This window comes from Aotus nancymaae, unplaced genomic scaffold (genome assembly GCF_030222135.1).
Source record: "Aotus nancymaae isolate 86718 unplaced genomic scaffold, 86718_ANA_hifiasm-v0.15.2.pri h1tg000011l, whole genome shotgun sequence".
Taxonomy (NCBI): domain Eukaryota; kingdom Metazoa; phylum Chordata; class Mammalia; order Primates; family Aotidae; genus Aotus; species Aotus nancymaae.
The window spans coordinates 23,550,415-23,566,338 of record NW_026988422.1 but is presented as its reverse complement, the minus strand read 5'-3'; the positions used below and the strand labels follow the sequence as shown (position 1 = coordinate 23,566,338).

Below are 15,924 nucleotides of genomic sequence, written 5' to 3'. Positions count from 1 at the left end.
GAGGAAGGGGATACTTGTTTATAGACTACTACAATTCAAATTTTTAAAATAGAAGTAAAAATCACTGTAGCTAAATATTTACTTCATTCTTTTCTTTAAAAGAAAAACAGCCAGGCATGGTGGTGCACGCCTGTAATCCCAGTACTTTGGGAGACTGAAGCAGGCACATCACTTTGAGCTCAGGAGTTTGAGAATAGTCTGGGCAACATGGCGAAACCCATCTCTACTAAAAATACAAAAATTAGCCAAGCATGGTGGCGTGTGCCTGTAATCTCAGCTACTGGGGAGGCTGAGGCAGGAGAATCGCTTGAACCTGGGAGGCAGAGGTTGCAGTAAGCCAAGATTGCACCACTGCACCCCAACCTGGGCACCAGAGCAACACTCCATGTCAAATAAAATAAAATAAAATAAATGAAAGAAAAACAATTTGTTAAGGTTGCTTCTATGTACTGCTGTATTTTATAGCAACTTTTATTGTTACCAGGGGAAACTACCTGTGAAACATCTGACTACTTTTAAGTTGTTGGAATGTGAACTGAATTCAAGTGGCCAAGCTTCTTATTTTTGGAAAATAACTATTCTAAACTAAGTTTATCAGATTTGTTATGCCTTTTGAAAAGTTGATCTTATTTTAAGATTGTTTTAAAACGAATGTCCTATATATAAAATACATTGTCTATTCTATAAAAGAAAGTAGTGATTTTGGTATCAGACTTCTTGCTGGGTTAGAGCCTGTTGACTCTAATGTTAACTGTGTATAGTTTTACTGAATGAACAGGAAGCATAGGAACCTCAAGATGACATTTAGAATGTGGCTGGCTGTTCTAAGCTCCATTCTTTACTGGTAGCAATTATTGTTTTTAATATCTGGTAAATTGACAGGTTTCTGTTGGTCAAAAATCTTCAGCATATTAAAACTAAACCAAATATTTGTTCTCGGCCATTCTGCTTTACCTTGGGCACACAGATCTTCACTTCTAATTTTGTAATAAAGTGTTGGGTGTTTTTTGTTTTTTTGTTTTGTTTTGTTTTGTTTTGTAAGAAATATCTCTTTCAGGCCAAGGTGAGATGATCACCTGAGGTCAGGAGTTTGAGACCAACCTGACCAACATAGTGAAACCCCATCTCTACTAAAAATACAAAAATTAGCCGGGTGTGGTGGTGTGCACCTGTAATCCCAGCAACTCGCGAGGCTGAAGCAATCAGGGAGGCAGAGGTTGTGGTGAGCCCAGATCACACCACTGCACTCCAGGATGGATGACAAGAATGAAAATCCATCTCAAAAAAAAAAAAATTCTCTATCAACAGGTGTTTACGTTTATATCTCAGGGGTTCTAGTAGCCTAATTAAAGTATTTTTCTTAAGAATCTGTGATGTTAAAACTTAATTTACTATTCACTGAATCACATTATTTTTATTTACTTTTGGTAAGGCTTATGTCTTTTCATAAATTTAAGTGATCATTAAAATAGGCTCCTTTAAGTTACACAAATTTAGCTAGACTTACCAGGAAATAAAGAATAAGGAAGAGTGAAAAAAAAAAAGCAACAATTTTAAAAGTTCAGGACACCTGTTATCCAGTTAATGAATCTGGACCCCTAGAATGAAAATGAGATGAGAAACCCAAATTCTGCCCTCAGTTGGTGTCATTCCCCTTGTGTTTCTGGTTTAGAAATTCTTGGTCAAACCAAATCATTCATTTAGTGCATGTCTTGAGGAAAAGCAGTCTATTTCAGCAGTAAAGGAAAAAATAACTTTGTTGGAATTACTGAGAGATTAAAAAATAATGTACTTTAATAGGTGATTTGGGAGCCCCTTAAAGGTAATTTTCATTATATGTGATTTTTTTTGTCTTGGGTGCTCACTTGGGTACTCATTTAAGACATCACTCTATTTGGGTACCAAGAATTTAAACTCATGCCTTTGGTGTTACTTTTTAATTAATCAAATGGCAACAAATAACATCTCTCATGAAAGTAAAAATTTTTGTCATATAGTTCTTTTCTTATTTCAGGCTGATTTGGAGCAATATAAAAAAGCTTTAACTGATGCAGGATGCAACCTTAATCCTTTACAGTATATCAAACAGTGGAAGTAAGTTTTATTTTCTTCTTTAATTCCTGTCATTTAAAGAGTACAATTGAGGCTTCTTTCCCAAGAAAATGAGAATGCTAATAAGAAAATTGGACAGTGCCTTGTGGTTTTATATATCCAGTGGCATAAATATTTCCTTATCTGGACCACCCTGTTTACAACTTAAAATTACATAAAACAGTGATGCCCTTCTTTCCTGGGCAAGCTTTAGAGTTTCTTTACTGACAATGTGAGAAAGTCAAAGACTGAAATGCCTGGAGTCAAATATCTCCAAAGCAGTAAGAGGAAATTTTAATTTGACTAGTAATTAAAGAAATGCAGATTAACATAATACAAACATTTCAAAAATACCATGCCAAAGATACAGGAAAATTAATTTGTGCATTTCATACTCTGCTATTAGGAATACAAATTGTCACAATTTTTCTGGATGGTATAAAGAGTTCTTTAAAAATAGCTCTGACCTACTACTTCTCTTAAGGATTTATCCCAGAGGTGCAACTGGAGTGCTAAGATTTTAGACACAGTTGTAATAATGAAATTTTTAAAAGCAACCCAAATGTCTAGCAGTACTATTAGTAAGTGCATTGTGGTATTTCTGCAACATGAATACAGTTGAGTCATTAAAAATCAGAAGGCTTACTTAATGACATTGGGAAATGTTCGTGTTATACTGTAAAGTAAAAAATATAATAATTTACAACAGTCTTCATTGAATTTGTTTGATAAATATTTCCTAATTGCGAGCATGATAAACAAGGCCCAACCTGCCAATGAATTTACATTTGTGTTGAGAAAACAATTAACAAATAAGCAAATAAATGAACAGAATAATGTTAAACCATGTTAAATAACATAAAGAAATAAAACTAAGTGATAAGATTTTAACCTGCTGGGTGTGATGGCTAAATTGGCTTAGGAGATCAGGGAAGGCATCTAGGTAGTCGCATTTGAGCCAAAACTTAAATGACATTTTTTACAGTATGATCCCTATTTATCCATTTATTCATTCATATGTATTGGTTCATATAAGCATACACATACAAACATTTAATTACAGAGTTGAAATGGCATACAACTAAATGTTAATAGGAGATAACTCCAAGTGGTAGAATTTTTTTCCTTTTGGGTGCTTTTCTTTATTTTCCGAATTTTCTACAACAACTATTATCCTCAAAATCGTTTTTAAAATATTTTTTAAGACTAAAAGATTAAATATGCTTTCTGATCTCAATTATGTCAAAAAATAAGCATAGCGAGAGAATTATACGAAATTGTTAACAGTAGTTATCTTGAGTGGTGAGATTATGAGTGCTTTTTATTATCTATACTTTTGACTTTTCAGACTTACTTTTGTTTGTGTTCTTGTAATAAGAAAAAAAAATACACAACAAACCTTTGTTTAAAAGGAAAACTGAAAACTTTCCGAATTTTTATAATACAGGTTGAGTCCCCCATATCTGAAATGCTAGCAACCAGAAGTGTTTTGGATTTTGGATTTTTTCAGATTTTGGAATATTTGCATATATATAATGAGGTATCTTGGGTATGGGACCCAAATCTAAACCGAAAATTGATTAATATCTCATATGCGTATTATGTACATAGCCCAAAGACAATGTTATCAATATTCTTAATTTGTGCATTTGGATTGCAACCTGACACAAGATCAGGTGTGGAATTTTCTACTTGTGGCATCATGGCAGCATTCAGAAAGTCTTGTATTTTGGGGCATTTCAGATTTTTCAGATTAGGGATGCTCAGCCTGTATGTACAGTTACACGCATTGCCATGTGGCATATTTCATTATTCTTTTTATATTATGATTTACTTGGAACTCCATAATTACTGCTTAGAGATATATGGAGAAAGGCAGTCTTGGTCATTATTTTTCGAAATATTTTATCTTTAATTTGTAATGTGTTTTTTTTTCCAATTATAAATCATAGTGGTTTATTGATGAAAATTTTAGAAAACTCAGAATGGTATAAAGAAAATAAAAATTTACCTGTAGTCTCACTGTCCTGCACTACAAGTAAACATTAGTGTATATCCTTTCATTCTCTATGCATATGACAGATTTTTTTTCTAGAGATAAGGTCTTGCTCTGCCACCCAGGCTGCAGTGTAGTGATACAACCATTGCTCACTGTAACCTCACACTCCTGGGCTCATGATCCTTCCACTTCAGCCTCTTTAGTAGCTAGGAACACAGGTGTGCACCACTGCATCCGGCCAGATATTTCTTGAAACTGGGAAATCATTTTTAGAGTTTTGTATTCTAGTTCTTAATAACTTTCATCATGCCAGTTTGTGCAAGTATTTACTGTTTGCATGGTATTAAACTATATAAATGTACTGTTATTTATTTAACGCTTATTTGTTCTTTAGATATTGTTTCTAGTGAAACACTTTTTTCGTTGTTGTTAATGCAGAAATTCTAATCCACTGCTGATTCACATCCTCCTTTCTGAACAAGACTGAAATTCTTGTTTGGGATTTCTCTACGGGTATTGTTGGCAGATTTTGTCAAGATTGAAATTGAACATTTTTAGCATTTCTACTACCACATCTTAATGATTTACATTTTTTCCCTTATAAATTTTCTTTAGGTATTCTTTTTTTCTTTAGGTACTTCTTATTTTAAATGTTACAACACATTTAAAATAAGAATCATTATGAATATTGATTGGCATAAAATGTTTATGGTGTGCTACTAACATGTTTTCTAAAACAGTATATACAATATGCTAATTTTGGTTTATAAATCATATATATTAAATAGATATATCTCCTAAGATTAGTAAACTATACACCAACATCTTAACAGGGGTTACCTTAAAGTGGTAGGATTCTTCTGGGAGCATTTTATGTTTTCTGGATTTTGTACAATGAAAATATTCTCAGAAAATATTTTTTAAGGCACATCTGAATGCCATCTTTTTGCCCACCCTTCATCAATCGTATTGTTTAGATACAGAGATGCTGGACATTTAGAAAGAGTTGAAAATAAACAACTATGTGCAATTAAGTATAAAAATCTGTGGTATAGAATGTAACTAAAGGGAAAAATCATTGAGTGGTAGAGTTAGAAGTTTTAACAAAGAAAGTGGTTTTGAAGTTAGTCTTAAATGGAAATGTACTGTTTCTATTGAAGAAGGTAGTGAATTTATACTGACTAAAGGACAGCATGAGCAAAGGCATGTATCTGGAAACAAGGGAGCATAGAATGTAAGGAAATATAAAAGGACTAAATTATTACATGTTTGTTCTTTTAAGTCATCAAGTCTCTACATCAGTTCTTTTTTTTTTTTTTTTTTAATCGGATAGAAAAGAAGGAAAATAGAAGTTTGGAAACCTAATGCTTTTGTGCTTTTTTAAGAATTTCAGGCTGGGTGCTGTGTTTCACACCTGTAATCCCAGCACTTTGAGAGGCTAAGGTGGGAGGACCACTTGAGCCTGAGAGGTGAAGGCTGCAGTAAGCCATGATGGCACCACTGCATTCCAGCCTGGGTGACAGAGTGAGATCTTGTCTCAAAAAATAATATTAATCATTTCATTGTTTTAGTACTAATTATACTGCAGTTATATTTGTTGAAAAATTCTCTTTTCAGAAAATGTCTGCATCATAGAAGTCAATAGATATTTTAATAACGTGACACCGAGTGTTAGCTCTAATAATTAGATTTTAAGTACAACTTCCTTATTTCATAGGGCTTTTACCAAGATGGCCTCAGCTCCTGCCAGCTATGGCAGCACTACCACTAAATCAATGGGGTAAGTATTTTTAATAATTCTGTTGCATCTTTGTACTCAAAACCTTACTTAGACTTTCATACCATAAAAAGACAGTGTCGAACACTCTGAATGTGGAAAATGTTACTATGCCTTTGGTGACATTTCGATGGCTTAAGTTCTTCATTTTTTTTCTATTTTTTAAATTATTCTTCATTGACATGTAATAATTATATATATTTATGAGGTACAGTGTGATAATACACACCATGTATAATTAACCAATCAGAGTAATTAGCATATCAATCACCTCAAACATTTATCATTTTTTAGTGTTGGGCACATTCAAATTCTCACTTTAAAATGTAAGTTAATATCTTTTTACATGGTATGAGCTGAAACTTAGATGACCTTTTTTACAGTATGATCCCTATTTACCCATTTATCCATCTGTGTGTATCTGTGTGGATGAGTATACGCATACGTACATTTAAATGCATAGCTGAAATGACATACAACTAAATGTTAATAGTGGATAATTTCAAGGGGTAAAGTTGTTTTTCTTTTGGGTGCTTTTATTTTCCAGATTTTCTACAAATATTTTCTTCTAAATGTTTTTTGTTCATATGCCTGTTTGTTATAACATACATTTTTCATTTTCAGAAAACATTAGAAGGTTAAAACTATTATAATATCAATGTTGATAACTACTATAGACTTGAAGCTAGGCCTAGCTTCAGGATAGTTTCAGGGAGTGCTAAATTATAGGAAGTCTTCAGGCTGGGTATGACATCTTACTCCAGAGACCCCAATGGAGTATGTGTGATTTTCAAAGAATCTGAAAAAGGTAATTCTGACTACTCTTTTGGTACCATACAAGTTTCCAATTCCTAGCTTATTTTTTAGAACTAAAACAAAAGCACAAAGCCAGAGGAAAACCGGTTTATCCTAGCCCCACACTGAGCAACTGGTTTTAATGAAACAATTTCCAAAAACAAAAGCACTCAGCCTTAGAAATACTTGGCAAAAGGAATCCAGCTGGCCTCACCTTCAGACAGTGCTGCACAGGTTAGCACATCCCTGCGGAGTTGCCTGGTGCCAGGAATCACCCCATGGCCATTCATTCCAACAGGGATTACTTTCTCTTGCTTCTGTTAATGAAAAGATTTCCATCCTGTCCATCTCTTCATTTTAGAGGGGAGTAAGGACAAAAAGAGGAAAAGGAAAATATTTTTGGAAAATTACTTCCATGTATTTAATAAAATAGACTTTTCAGTTTCATCCCTTAAAAATCTTATTGAACATTAAAGCCTATTAGATTTCTTATGATTTTGCAGTTGGGATTTTGATAAATGTGTTATAAAAGAAATCTTGGGTGATTTAAAAGCTGTCCCTAGACTTCTGGGATTTTAATGCAGGATTACTATTCTGTCCCACAAAACATCCTCCAATTCCATATGGGAGACTGTTTGAACCGCAGATAGAAACCCAGTATGGCAAGTCACTTATTGGTGTTTTGTTGTTGTTTTTTAAAATTTAAACAACATTCTTCAGAGTCAAGGCAAAATTCACTAAGTCTGTTGTGTTTCACATTTTTATATGATAGATTTTATGTATAGAGAGGGGAGACAATATACAATGTAGGATTGGATACAGCTGCTAATATAAGAGAACACAGTGATGTTTGACCTACTCATAATACTTATGGCATATATGTTTTTAATATGTTGATGTGGCTTGAACTCCTAAAGCAAGTTGTCCAAGTTACTATCTTTAAATTGTTTTTTTTAGCATTAGACAATCAAGAAGTCAAGGAATTCTCTTCAAATTGTAACTTGCAAAAAAAAACTATAGCTAAGATAGGAAATTAAGATGTTTATTTTGAGGGCAGCTTTTTATTTTTATATTTTTTAAGCATTATTGACTAATCAGAGTATTTTATTACTATTTTATTGTTAAATAAAATTGCAGCAGTGGTACCCATGGCAGCAGAAATTCTCAAGACCCTTCTGTTTAGTGAAAACAAAGGTGGTAGGTACAGCGAGCATCAGCATGTGGTGTGTAATCAGGCAAATATTTTATCTGTAACAGATTGGAGAGGCAGTTTGTACTTAGTATGGTCCTTCTCTTTTGCCCCCATCTAGTCTCTTATCACGAGTCATGAATACAGGATCACAGTTTGTGATGGAAGGAGTGAAGAACCTGGTTTTGAAACAGCAAGTAAGTATACTTATTAGAAGACCTACTCGTAACTTTTAAACATAAATGCTAACAGGCTAACTCCTCAGGTAAAGCAACTTCTGAATTTATTCAAGTAATAAATAGGAATCAAATAAAATCAAGGAGTCCTTTTTTTTTTAAGTTCTGGGGTACATGTGCAGGTTGTACAGGTTTGTTACATAGGTAAGCATGTACCGTAGTGGTTTACTGCACAGATCAACCCATCACCTAGATATTAAGCCCAGCATGCATTAGCTCTCTTCCCTAATGCTCTCCCTGCCCCCGCCTTCCCCTCTACCCCACAGGCCCTGGTGTGTGTTGTTCTGTTCCCTGTGTCCATGTGTTCTTATTTTTGAGCTCTCATGCAGTATTTGGTTTTCTGTTCCTGCGTTAGAAATCAAGGAGTTCTTTATTAGTATATTTAAGACTCTGAGGGTGTTATTATTTGTGTAGCTCAGAGCTCTGTAATTTTATACTTTTTTTAAAAAGTTGCTCATTTGGATTTGGACTTTACTTACATTTTGCTTTTTCTTTACCATCAAGTTGTTGAAAGTAACCTAATTAGAATAGTGAACTGTTACATAATGACTAACATTTCTTTTAACATATAGTCAGAGAATATTAATAAGCTAATGAATTTAATAGTCTAAAGTCCTATGTAAATTGGACTAAACAAACAACAACAAAAAAAAAATATATATATATATATATAAATTTTTTTTTTTTTGAGACAGAGTCTTGCTCTGTTGCCAGGCGCCAGGCTGGAGTGCAGTGTCACAATCTTGGCTCACTGCAACCTCTGCCTCTCTGGTTCAAGCAATTCTCCTGCCTCAGCCTCCCAAGTAGCTGGGACTACAGGCATGTGCCACCATGCCCAGCTGAGTTTTGTATTTTTTTAGTAGAGACGGGGTTTCACCATGTTGGCCAGGATGGTCTTGATCTCTTGACCTCATGATCTGCCTGCCTCAGCCTCCCAAAGTGCTGGGATTACAGGCGTGAGCCACCGTGCCCGGCACAAAATATTTTAAATAGAATTTATATTTGGGGATAATAAAAAAATTGTAACTTGATTTCACATTTTATTTCTTTTAGTCCTTTGTTTTAAAAAATAGGAGACTTTTAAATGACTTTTGTTTCTGTGATTTTTCTATTCTAATATATACATATTCTGCTTCAGTCATTATTAATTCATTAGCTATCTTTTCAAAAAAATTGTTTTTATTTTTAATTTTGGAAATTTTCAAATATGCATTATCAAACTCTCCTGAATCCTTCAGTAAAGTCAATATCCATTCTTGTTTCATCTATCCCATTTGTGTTTATTTACTTTTATTGGAATATTTTAAGGCAAATCTGAGATAATATTTTACCATAGAAACTCAGTTTGTAATGAGAAGGATTTTAAAGGCCAAATCAAAAGAATCAGTTATTCAGATCTGAATATTGTTTATTTACCTGTATTCAGAAAAAATAAGATCTTTTCTTTCTTCCACACTTTTTAATCTTTCTTATGTTTACCTTGGTATTTTATATACATTATCTTTATTCATGGTTTAGTAAGTTCATTTCTTCTTTTTTTCTGAGACAGTGTCTCACTCCCTTGCCCAGGCTGGAGTGCAGTGGTCCTAGCTGGGACTACAGGCATGTACTGCCACTCTTGGCTAATCTTTGTATATTTTGTAGAGATGGGGTCTCTATATGTCATCCAGGCTGGTCTTGAACTCCTAGGCTCAAGTGATCCTCCCACCTCAGCCTCTCAAAGTGCTGGGATTATAGGTATGAGCCACTGTGCCTGGCCTCATTATCCCTTTTCGAAATTATTGTCAGTCCCTCTCATTCTACCTCCTGGTAAGGAGCTACTACCAAATACTTAACCTACTTTTTCTTACTGGTTCACGTACTGCCCAGAATCAGCATATCTTCACCCTCTTAGACTATATGTGAAAAGGCACAGTAGGAAGTTTGGGCACATTCGAGACAAATGAACTATACTTTGCAGTTTAGCCTGGGCCCATTCTTATTTATCATCAACTGTGGACAAAATGATTTTGTTGTATGAGACAAAGGGGGACCACCAACTTCTAAGGTAATGTCTACCTGTTGCTAAATAGGCTGGCTATTACCTAACAGTATGTAGTTTATTTTTAAGGAGAATTATATATTTTTCTTAACATGTCACTGTTAGAAGTAAATTCCAATACTAAGATTCCCTAAACAAAGTATTCCTTATAGTATATAACTCATAGTATTTAGAAGTTACAGACTTTAACCTTTAGAATAATCATGGTTTATTTTGTTTTTGAACTTATTACCTTAGAATCACATGGTATATATTCCCTATGATACCTACAAAAGACATCTAAAATGATCAATTCTTAAATATTTTATTGTGCTAACACAAAAGTTTATTTTATTTGGAGTGCATAAAATGTAAAATAATTCTTCATGATCTCATATCTTTTTTTTAATTGCAAATAATGTACCAATTTGACAGAGGCAGTTTCTCACTTACAAAAGTAAAATTTGAAATGATCCGTGGTTACCCCATCTGTTTAATATTTTTGCCACCACTAGAAGAGCCATGCCATTTGAAAAAAAAACAAAAAGTTCAGAATTAGAGGAAATAGGTATTGACAGGGGGTAGGAATGGTTCATTTTATATTATCAAGTAAAAATAATAGTCATATAATATATAGTTCCATATACTCTTTTTTGTTGTTGTTGCTCTTTAAAAAGAGAAAAAATATATGGTACTGAAAGACAAATACTCAGGCTTACTTAAGCTTTAAATGTTAGTTTTTCTGGGTACATCTTCATCTCTGATTACTTCTGCCCACATGACAAATTGATTCTAGATTGAAATCTAGAATCAAGAGTGTGGACATTTCTAATTGTTCTTAATAAATATTACCAAATTATCCTTGAGTAAAGAGTCTCTTACTCTAGAAATATGTAAACTCAGAGAAATCCATTTTAAAGCTCTATTACCCTTATATTCTAAAATTTAGAAGTACTGTGGTGAAAGGTCTTGGGCAGTTTGGGAACTGAGAAGTAAGAAGTATCAAAGAAGATACTTCTGGAGATCAGTTCTGTTTCACTCTTGGAATATTATGAATAATTTATGCCTCTTAAATTTCTAAATATTGTTTTGGATCTTTTTATCTGAATAAACAGTTTAAACTATAAATAAATTAGACAGAATTAGCCACATCGAGTGGCTTAGAAGAGCTTTTTATACCTTGTTTTATGGGCAGCATAAGTTTTGTGCATCACAAGTATCAACTATCACATAAAACCAGTTGAATGTTATTCACAGATTTGGAATCTATTTGTATGAGGATAATTGTACAAGAATGTGAAGATGAAAAATGTAGCACAAAGTTGCATAATTTTAGACTTGTTCCACTTTCTTTGGCCTGTGGCGAATATAATCACTCCTTTAAAAATAAGTTAACAAGGGCCGGGCGCAGTGGCTCACGCCTGTAATCCCAGCACTTTTGGGAGGCACGAGGTCAAGAGATCGAGACCATCCTGGTCAACATGGTGAAACCCTGTCTCTACTAAAAATACAAAAAATTAGCTGGGCATGGTGGTGTGTGCCTGTAATCCCAGCTACTCAGGAGGCTGAGGCAGGAGAATTGCCTGAACCCAGGAGGCGGAGGTTGCGGTGAGCCGAGATCACGCCATTGCACTCCAGCCTGGGTAACAAGAGCGAAACTCGGTCTCAAAAAAAAATAAAGTAAAATAAAATAAGTTAACAACACATAAATTACAAGCAGTGAAAATCCATAGATTAAAATAATACTTCAAAGACACAATTGCAGTGTTTGGCCCTTAAGATTATGATTTGAACAAGAAAACTATAAAACACGACTTTTTATGCCAGGCACAGTGGCTCACGCCTGTAATCCCATTTGGGAGGCCAAGGCAGGTAGATCGCTTGAACCTAAGCATTCAAGACCAGCTTGGGCAACATGGCAAAAGCCCATCTTTACAAAAAATACAGAAAAATTAGCTGGGCATGGTGGCACATGCTTGGGATGCTGAGGTGGGAGGATCAGTTGAGCCTGGGAGATGGATGATAATTTTATACAACAGTGACTGGATATCAAGTTGTGTAGTAGTTATTTCCTAACAAATACATGTATCAAAACATCATATTGTACACCTAAAATATATACAATTTATTTGTTAGTCAGACTTCAATAAATCTACAGAAGAGAATAAATTACTGTTATTTAATATAAATTATGAATTATTTAATAATTATTTTAATTATTAAATTGTTAATTATTTTAAGTGTGGTAATAGTGTCATGGGGTTTTAAGGTTTTTGTATTTTGGATATATGTACTGAAATATTTATGGCTACAATGATTGTATATTGGAGACTTACTTTAAAACAATGTAGGGGAATGGATAGGTGACAGTACAAGTGAAATAAGATTTGCCACAAGTTAATAATTGTGTAAGCTGGGTGATAAAGGGATAGATGTATCTTACTGAGTTCACATCATCTCGTTTTCTTTATTTTATTGCCATAACATAAGATGATTTTGTAAACTCATCTGTAAGATAAGGGTATAAGATGCACTCCGTAGATCCCCTTCTGGTTTATAATTTTAAATTTTGGAAAGAAACAGCCCATCTTATTTCCTCTTCTAGCTTCACTTCACTGGCAACTTTCCACCCTTCTATCATTGATACGTCTCTCATCTCCAAAGCTTCCAGTGTCCACACATGCCATCTAATTCTTTACTTGGCTAATAACTGCCTTCAAGAGAAGCATTCCCTTAGAGGAGGTCCACATTGGGCATTTTCATTCTCCAGGGCTCTGATAATCAAGACCGTAGCAACTCTTGTCCCAACCCCACTGCCAGCCTCGACATTAGAGTATCATCCCAAGCCCAGGGCTGCAAGGGGAAAGTTAGAAATAGTGACGATAGATCAGTTGGCGTATAGGTCAGTAAGTGGCTGATTCTAGACCTCAAAAGGAAAAAACTTCCTTATTTTGGTTATAGAACTGTATTAGATTTCTAAGTTGTTTGTTTCTGTGCATATTTTATTTCATTTTTTAATACACCATCAGAGATAAAGTTGACATTCTTTTTGCCTAAGCTTTTCCAGTGACTAAAATCGTAAAACATGACCAAAGTCATAAAATGAGTTAGGATTTTTGGAAATAATATTTTTTTCAGATAAAATTTCTAGTTCATTTATTTGAAATTCGAAGAACTTTAGGATATTCCTGTGTACAGGACACTCTCTCAAATCTGTATCTATAATGGCTTTCTAATAAAAATTTAGTTGCTAACTATACAATAATGTTTTGCATTTTATTTCTAAACAATTTTTTTTTTAATTTTACTTTAGGTGTATACTATATCCAGCATTTCTCCCATGTTATCTCTCCCCACCCTCCACACTCCCCGTTGTCCCTCCCCTACCCTCCCCCCAACTGCCCCCAGTGTATGATGCTCCTCTCCCTGAGTCCACATGTTCTCATTGTTCAACACCCACCTATGAGTGAGGACATCTGGTGTTTGGTTTTCTGTTCTTGTGTCAGTTTGCTGAGAATGATGGCTTCCAGATTCATCCAAGTCCCTACAAACGACATGAACTCATCATTTTTTATGCTGTGTAGTATTCTGTGGTGTATATGTACCACATTTTCTTTGTCCAGTCTATCATTGATGGGCATTTGGGTTGGTTCTAGGTCTTTGCTATTGTACACAGGGCTGCAGTGGACATATGTGTTCATGTGTCTTTATAGTAGAATGATTTATAGTTCTTTGGGTATATACCCAGTAATAGGATTGCTGGGTCAAATGGAATTTCTGTTTCTAGATCCTTGAGAAATCACCACACTGTCTTCCACAATGGTTGAACTAATTTACACTCCCACCAAGAGTGTAAAAGTGTTCCTATTTCTCCACATCCTCTCCAGCATCTGTTGTCTCCAGATGTTTTTAATGATTGCCATTCTAACTGGCACAAGATGGTATCTCAGTGTGGTTTTGATTTGCATTTCTCTAATGACCAGTGATGGCGAGCATTTTTTCATATGTTTGTTGGCCTCATATATGTCTTCTTTTGAAAAGTGTCTATTCATATCCTTCACCCACTTTTGAATGGGTTTTTTTTTTTTTCTTGTATATCTGTTTTAGTTCTTTGTAGATTCTGGATATTAGCCCTTTGTCAGATGGGTAGGTTGGAAAAATTTTTTCCCATTCTGTTGGTTGCCAGTTCACTCTAATGATGGTTTCTTTTGCTGTACAGAAGCTCTGAATTTTAATTAGATCCCATTTGTCTATCTTGGCTTTTGTTGCCATTGCTTTTTGTGTTTTAGTCAGGAAGTCCTTGCCTATGCCTGTGTCCTGGATGGTTTTGCCTAGGTTTTCTTCTAGTGTTTTTATGGCGTTAGGTTTTATGTTTAAATCTTTAATCCATCTGGAGTGAATTTTAGTGTAAGGTGTCAGGAAGGGGTCCAGTTTCTGCTTTCTGCACATTGCTAGGCAGTTTTCCCAACACCATTTACTAAACATGGAGTCCTTTCCACATTGTTTGTTTTTGTGAGGTTTGTCAAAGATCAGATGGTTGTAGATGTGTTGTGTTGCTTCTGGGGTCTCTGTTCTGTTCCATTGGTCTATATCTCTGTTTTGGTACCAGTACCATGCTGTTATGATTACTGTAGCCTTGCAGTATAGTTTGACATCCGGCAGTGTGATGCCTCCAGCTTTGTTCTTTTTGCTTAGGATTGTCTTGGCTTTGTGGGCTCTCTTGTGATTCCATACGAAGTTTAAAGTTGTTTTTTCCAGTTCTGTGAAGAAGGTCATTGGTAGCTTGATGGAGATAGTGTTGAATCTATAGATTACTTTAGGCAGTATGGCCATTTTCATGATATTAATTCTTCCTAACCATGAGCATGGAATGTTTCTCCATCTGTTTGTGTCCTCTCTTATTTCATTGAGCAGTGGTTTGTAGTTCTTGAAGAGGTCCTTTACATCCTTTGTTAGTTGTATTCCTATGTATTTTATTCTCTTTGTAGCAGTTGTGAATGGGAGTTTGCTCTTGATTTAGCTCTCTGTTTGTCTGTTACTGGTGTATAGGAATGCCTGTGATTTCTGCACTTTGATTTTGTATCCTGAGACTTTGCTGAAGTTGCTTATCAGTTTGAGAAGATTTTGGGCTGAGACGATGGGGTCTTCTAGATATACAATCATATCATCTGCAAATAAAGACAGTTTGACTTCCTCTTTTCCTATTTGAATACCGTTTCTTTTTCTTGCCTGATTGCTCTGGCTAGAACTTCCAATACTATATTGAATAGGAGTGGTGAGAGAGGGCATCCTTGTCTAGTGCCCGATTTCAAAGGGAATTCTTCCAGCTTTTGCCCGTTTAGTATGATATTGGCTGTAGGTTTGTCATAAATGGCTTTTATCATTTTATGATATGTTCCATCAATACCTAGTTTATTGAGTTTTTAGCATGAAGGGCTATTGAATTTTGTCAAAGGGCTTCTCTGCATCTATTGAGGTAATCATGTGGTTTTTGTCTTTGGTTCCATTTATGTGATGGATTACGTTTATGGATTTGTGTATGTTGAACCAGCCTTGCATCCCCGGGATAAAGCCTACTTGATCGTGTTGGATAAGTTTTTTGATGTGCTGTTAAAATTGGTTTGCCAGTATTTTATTGAAGATTTTTGCATTGATGTTCATCATGGATATTGGCCTGAAGTTGTCATTTTTAGTTGAGTCTATGCCTGGTTTTGGTATCAGGATGATGTTGGTCTCATAAAATGAGTAGGGAGGATACTCTCCTTTTGTTTTGTTTGATACAGTTTTAGAAGGAACGGAGCCAGCTCCTCTTTGTAC

The 15,924-nt window shown here is 34.8% G+C and overlaps 1 protein-coding gene across 4 annotated transcripts in view; it reads left to right on the top strand.

Annotated features, from left to right (window-relative positions):
* Positions 1-15,924, top strand: part of SCFD1 (sec1 family domain containing 1) — a 99,292-nt gene that overhangs the window by 62,027 nt on the left and 21,341 nt on the right. For all 4 annotated transcript variants that reach the window (XM_012468361.2, XM_012468346.2, XM_012468366.3 and 1 more), the window contains 3 exons: positions 2,015-2,094; positions 5,808-5,870; positions 7,973-8,048. In XM_012468361.2, coding sequence (XP_012323784.1) covers positions 2,015-2,094; positions 5,808-5,870; positions 7,973-8,048 — 219 coding nt within the window. The remainder of the gene's footprint in view (positions 1-2,014; positions 2,095-5,807; positions 5,871-7,972; positions 8,049-15,924) is intronic.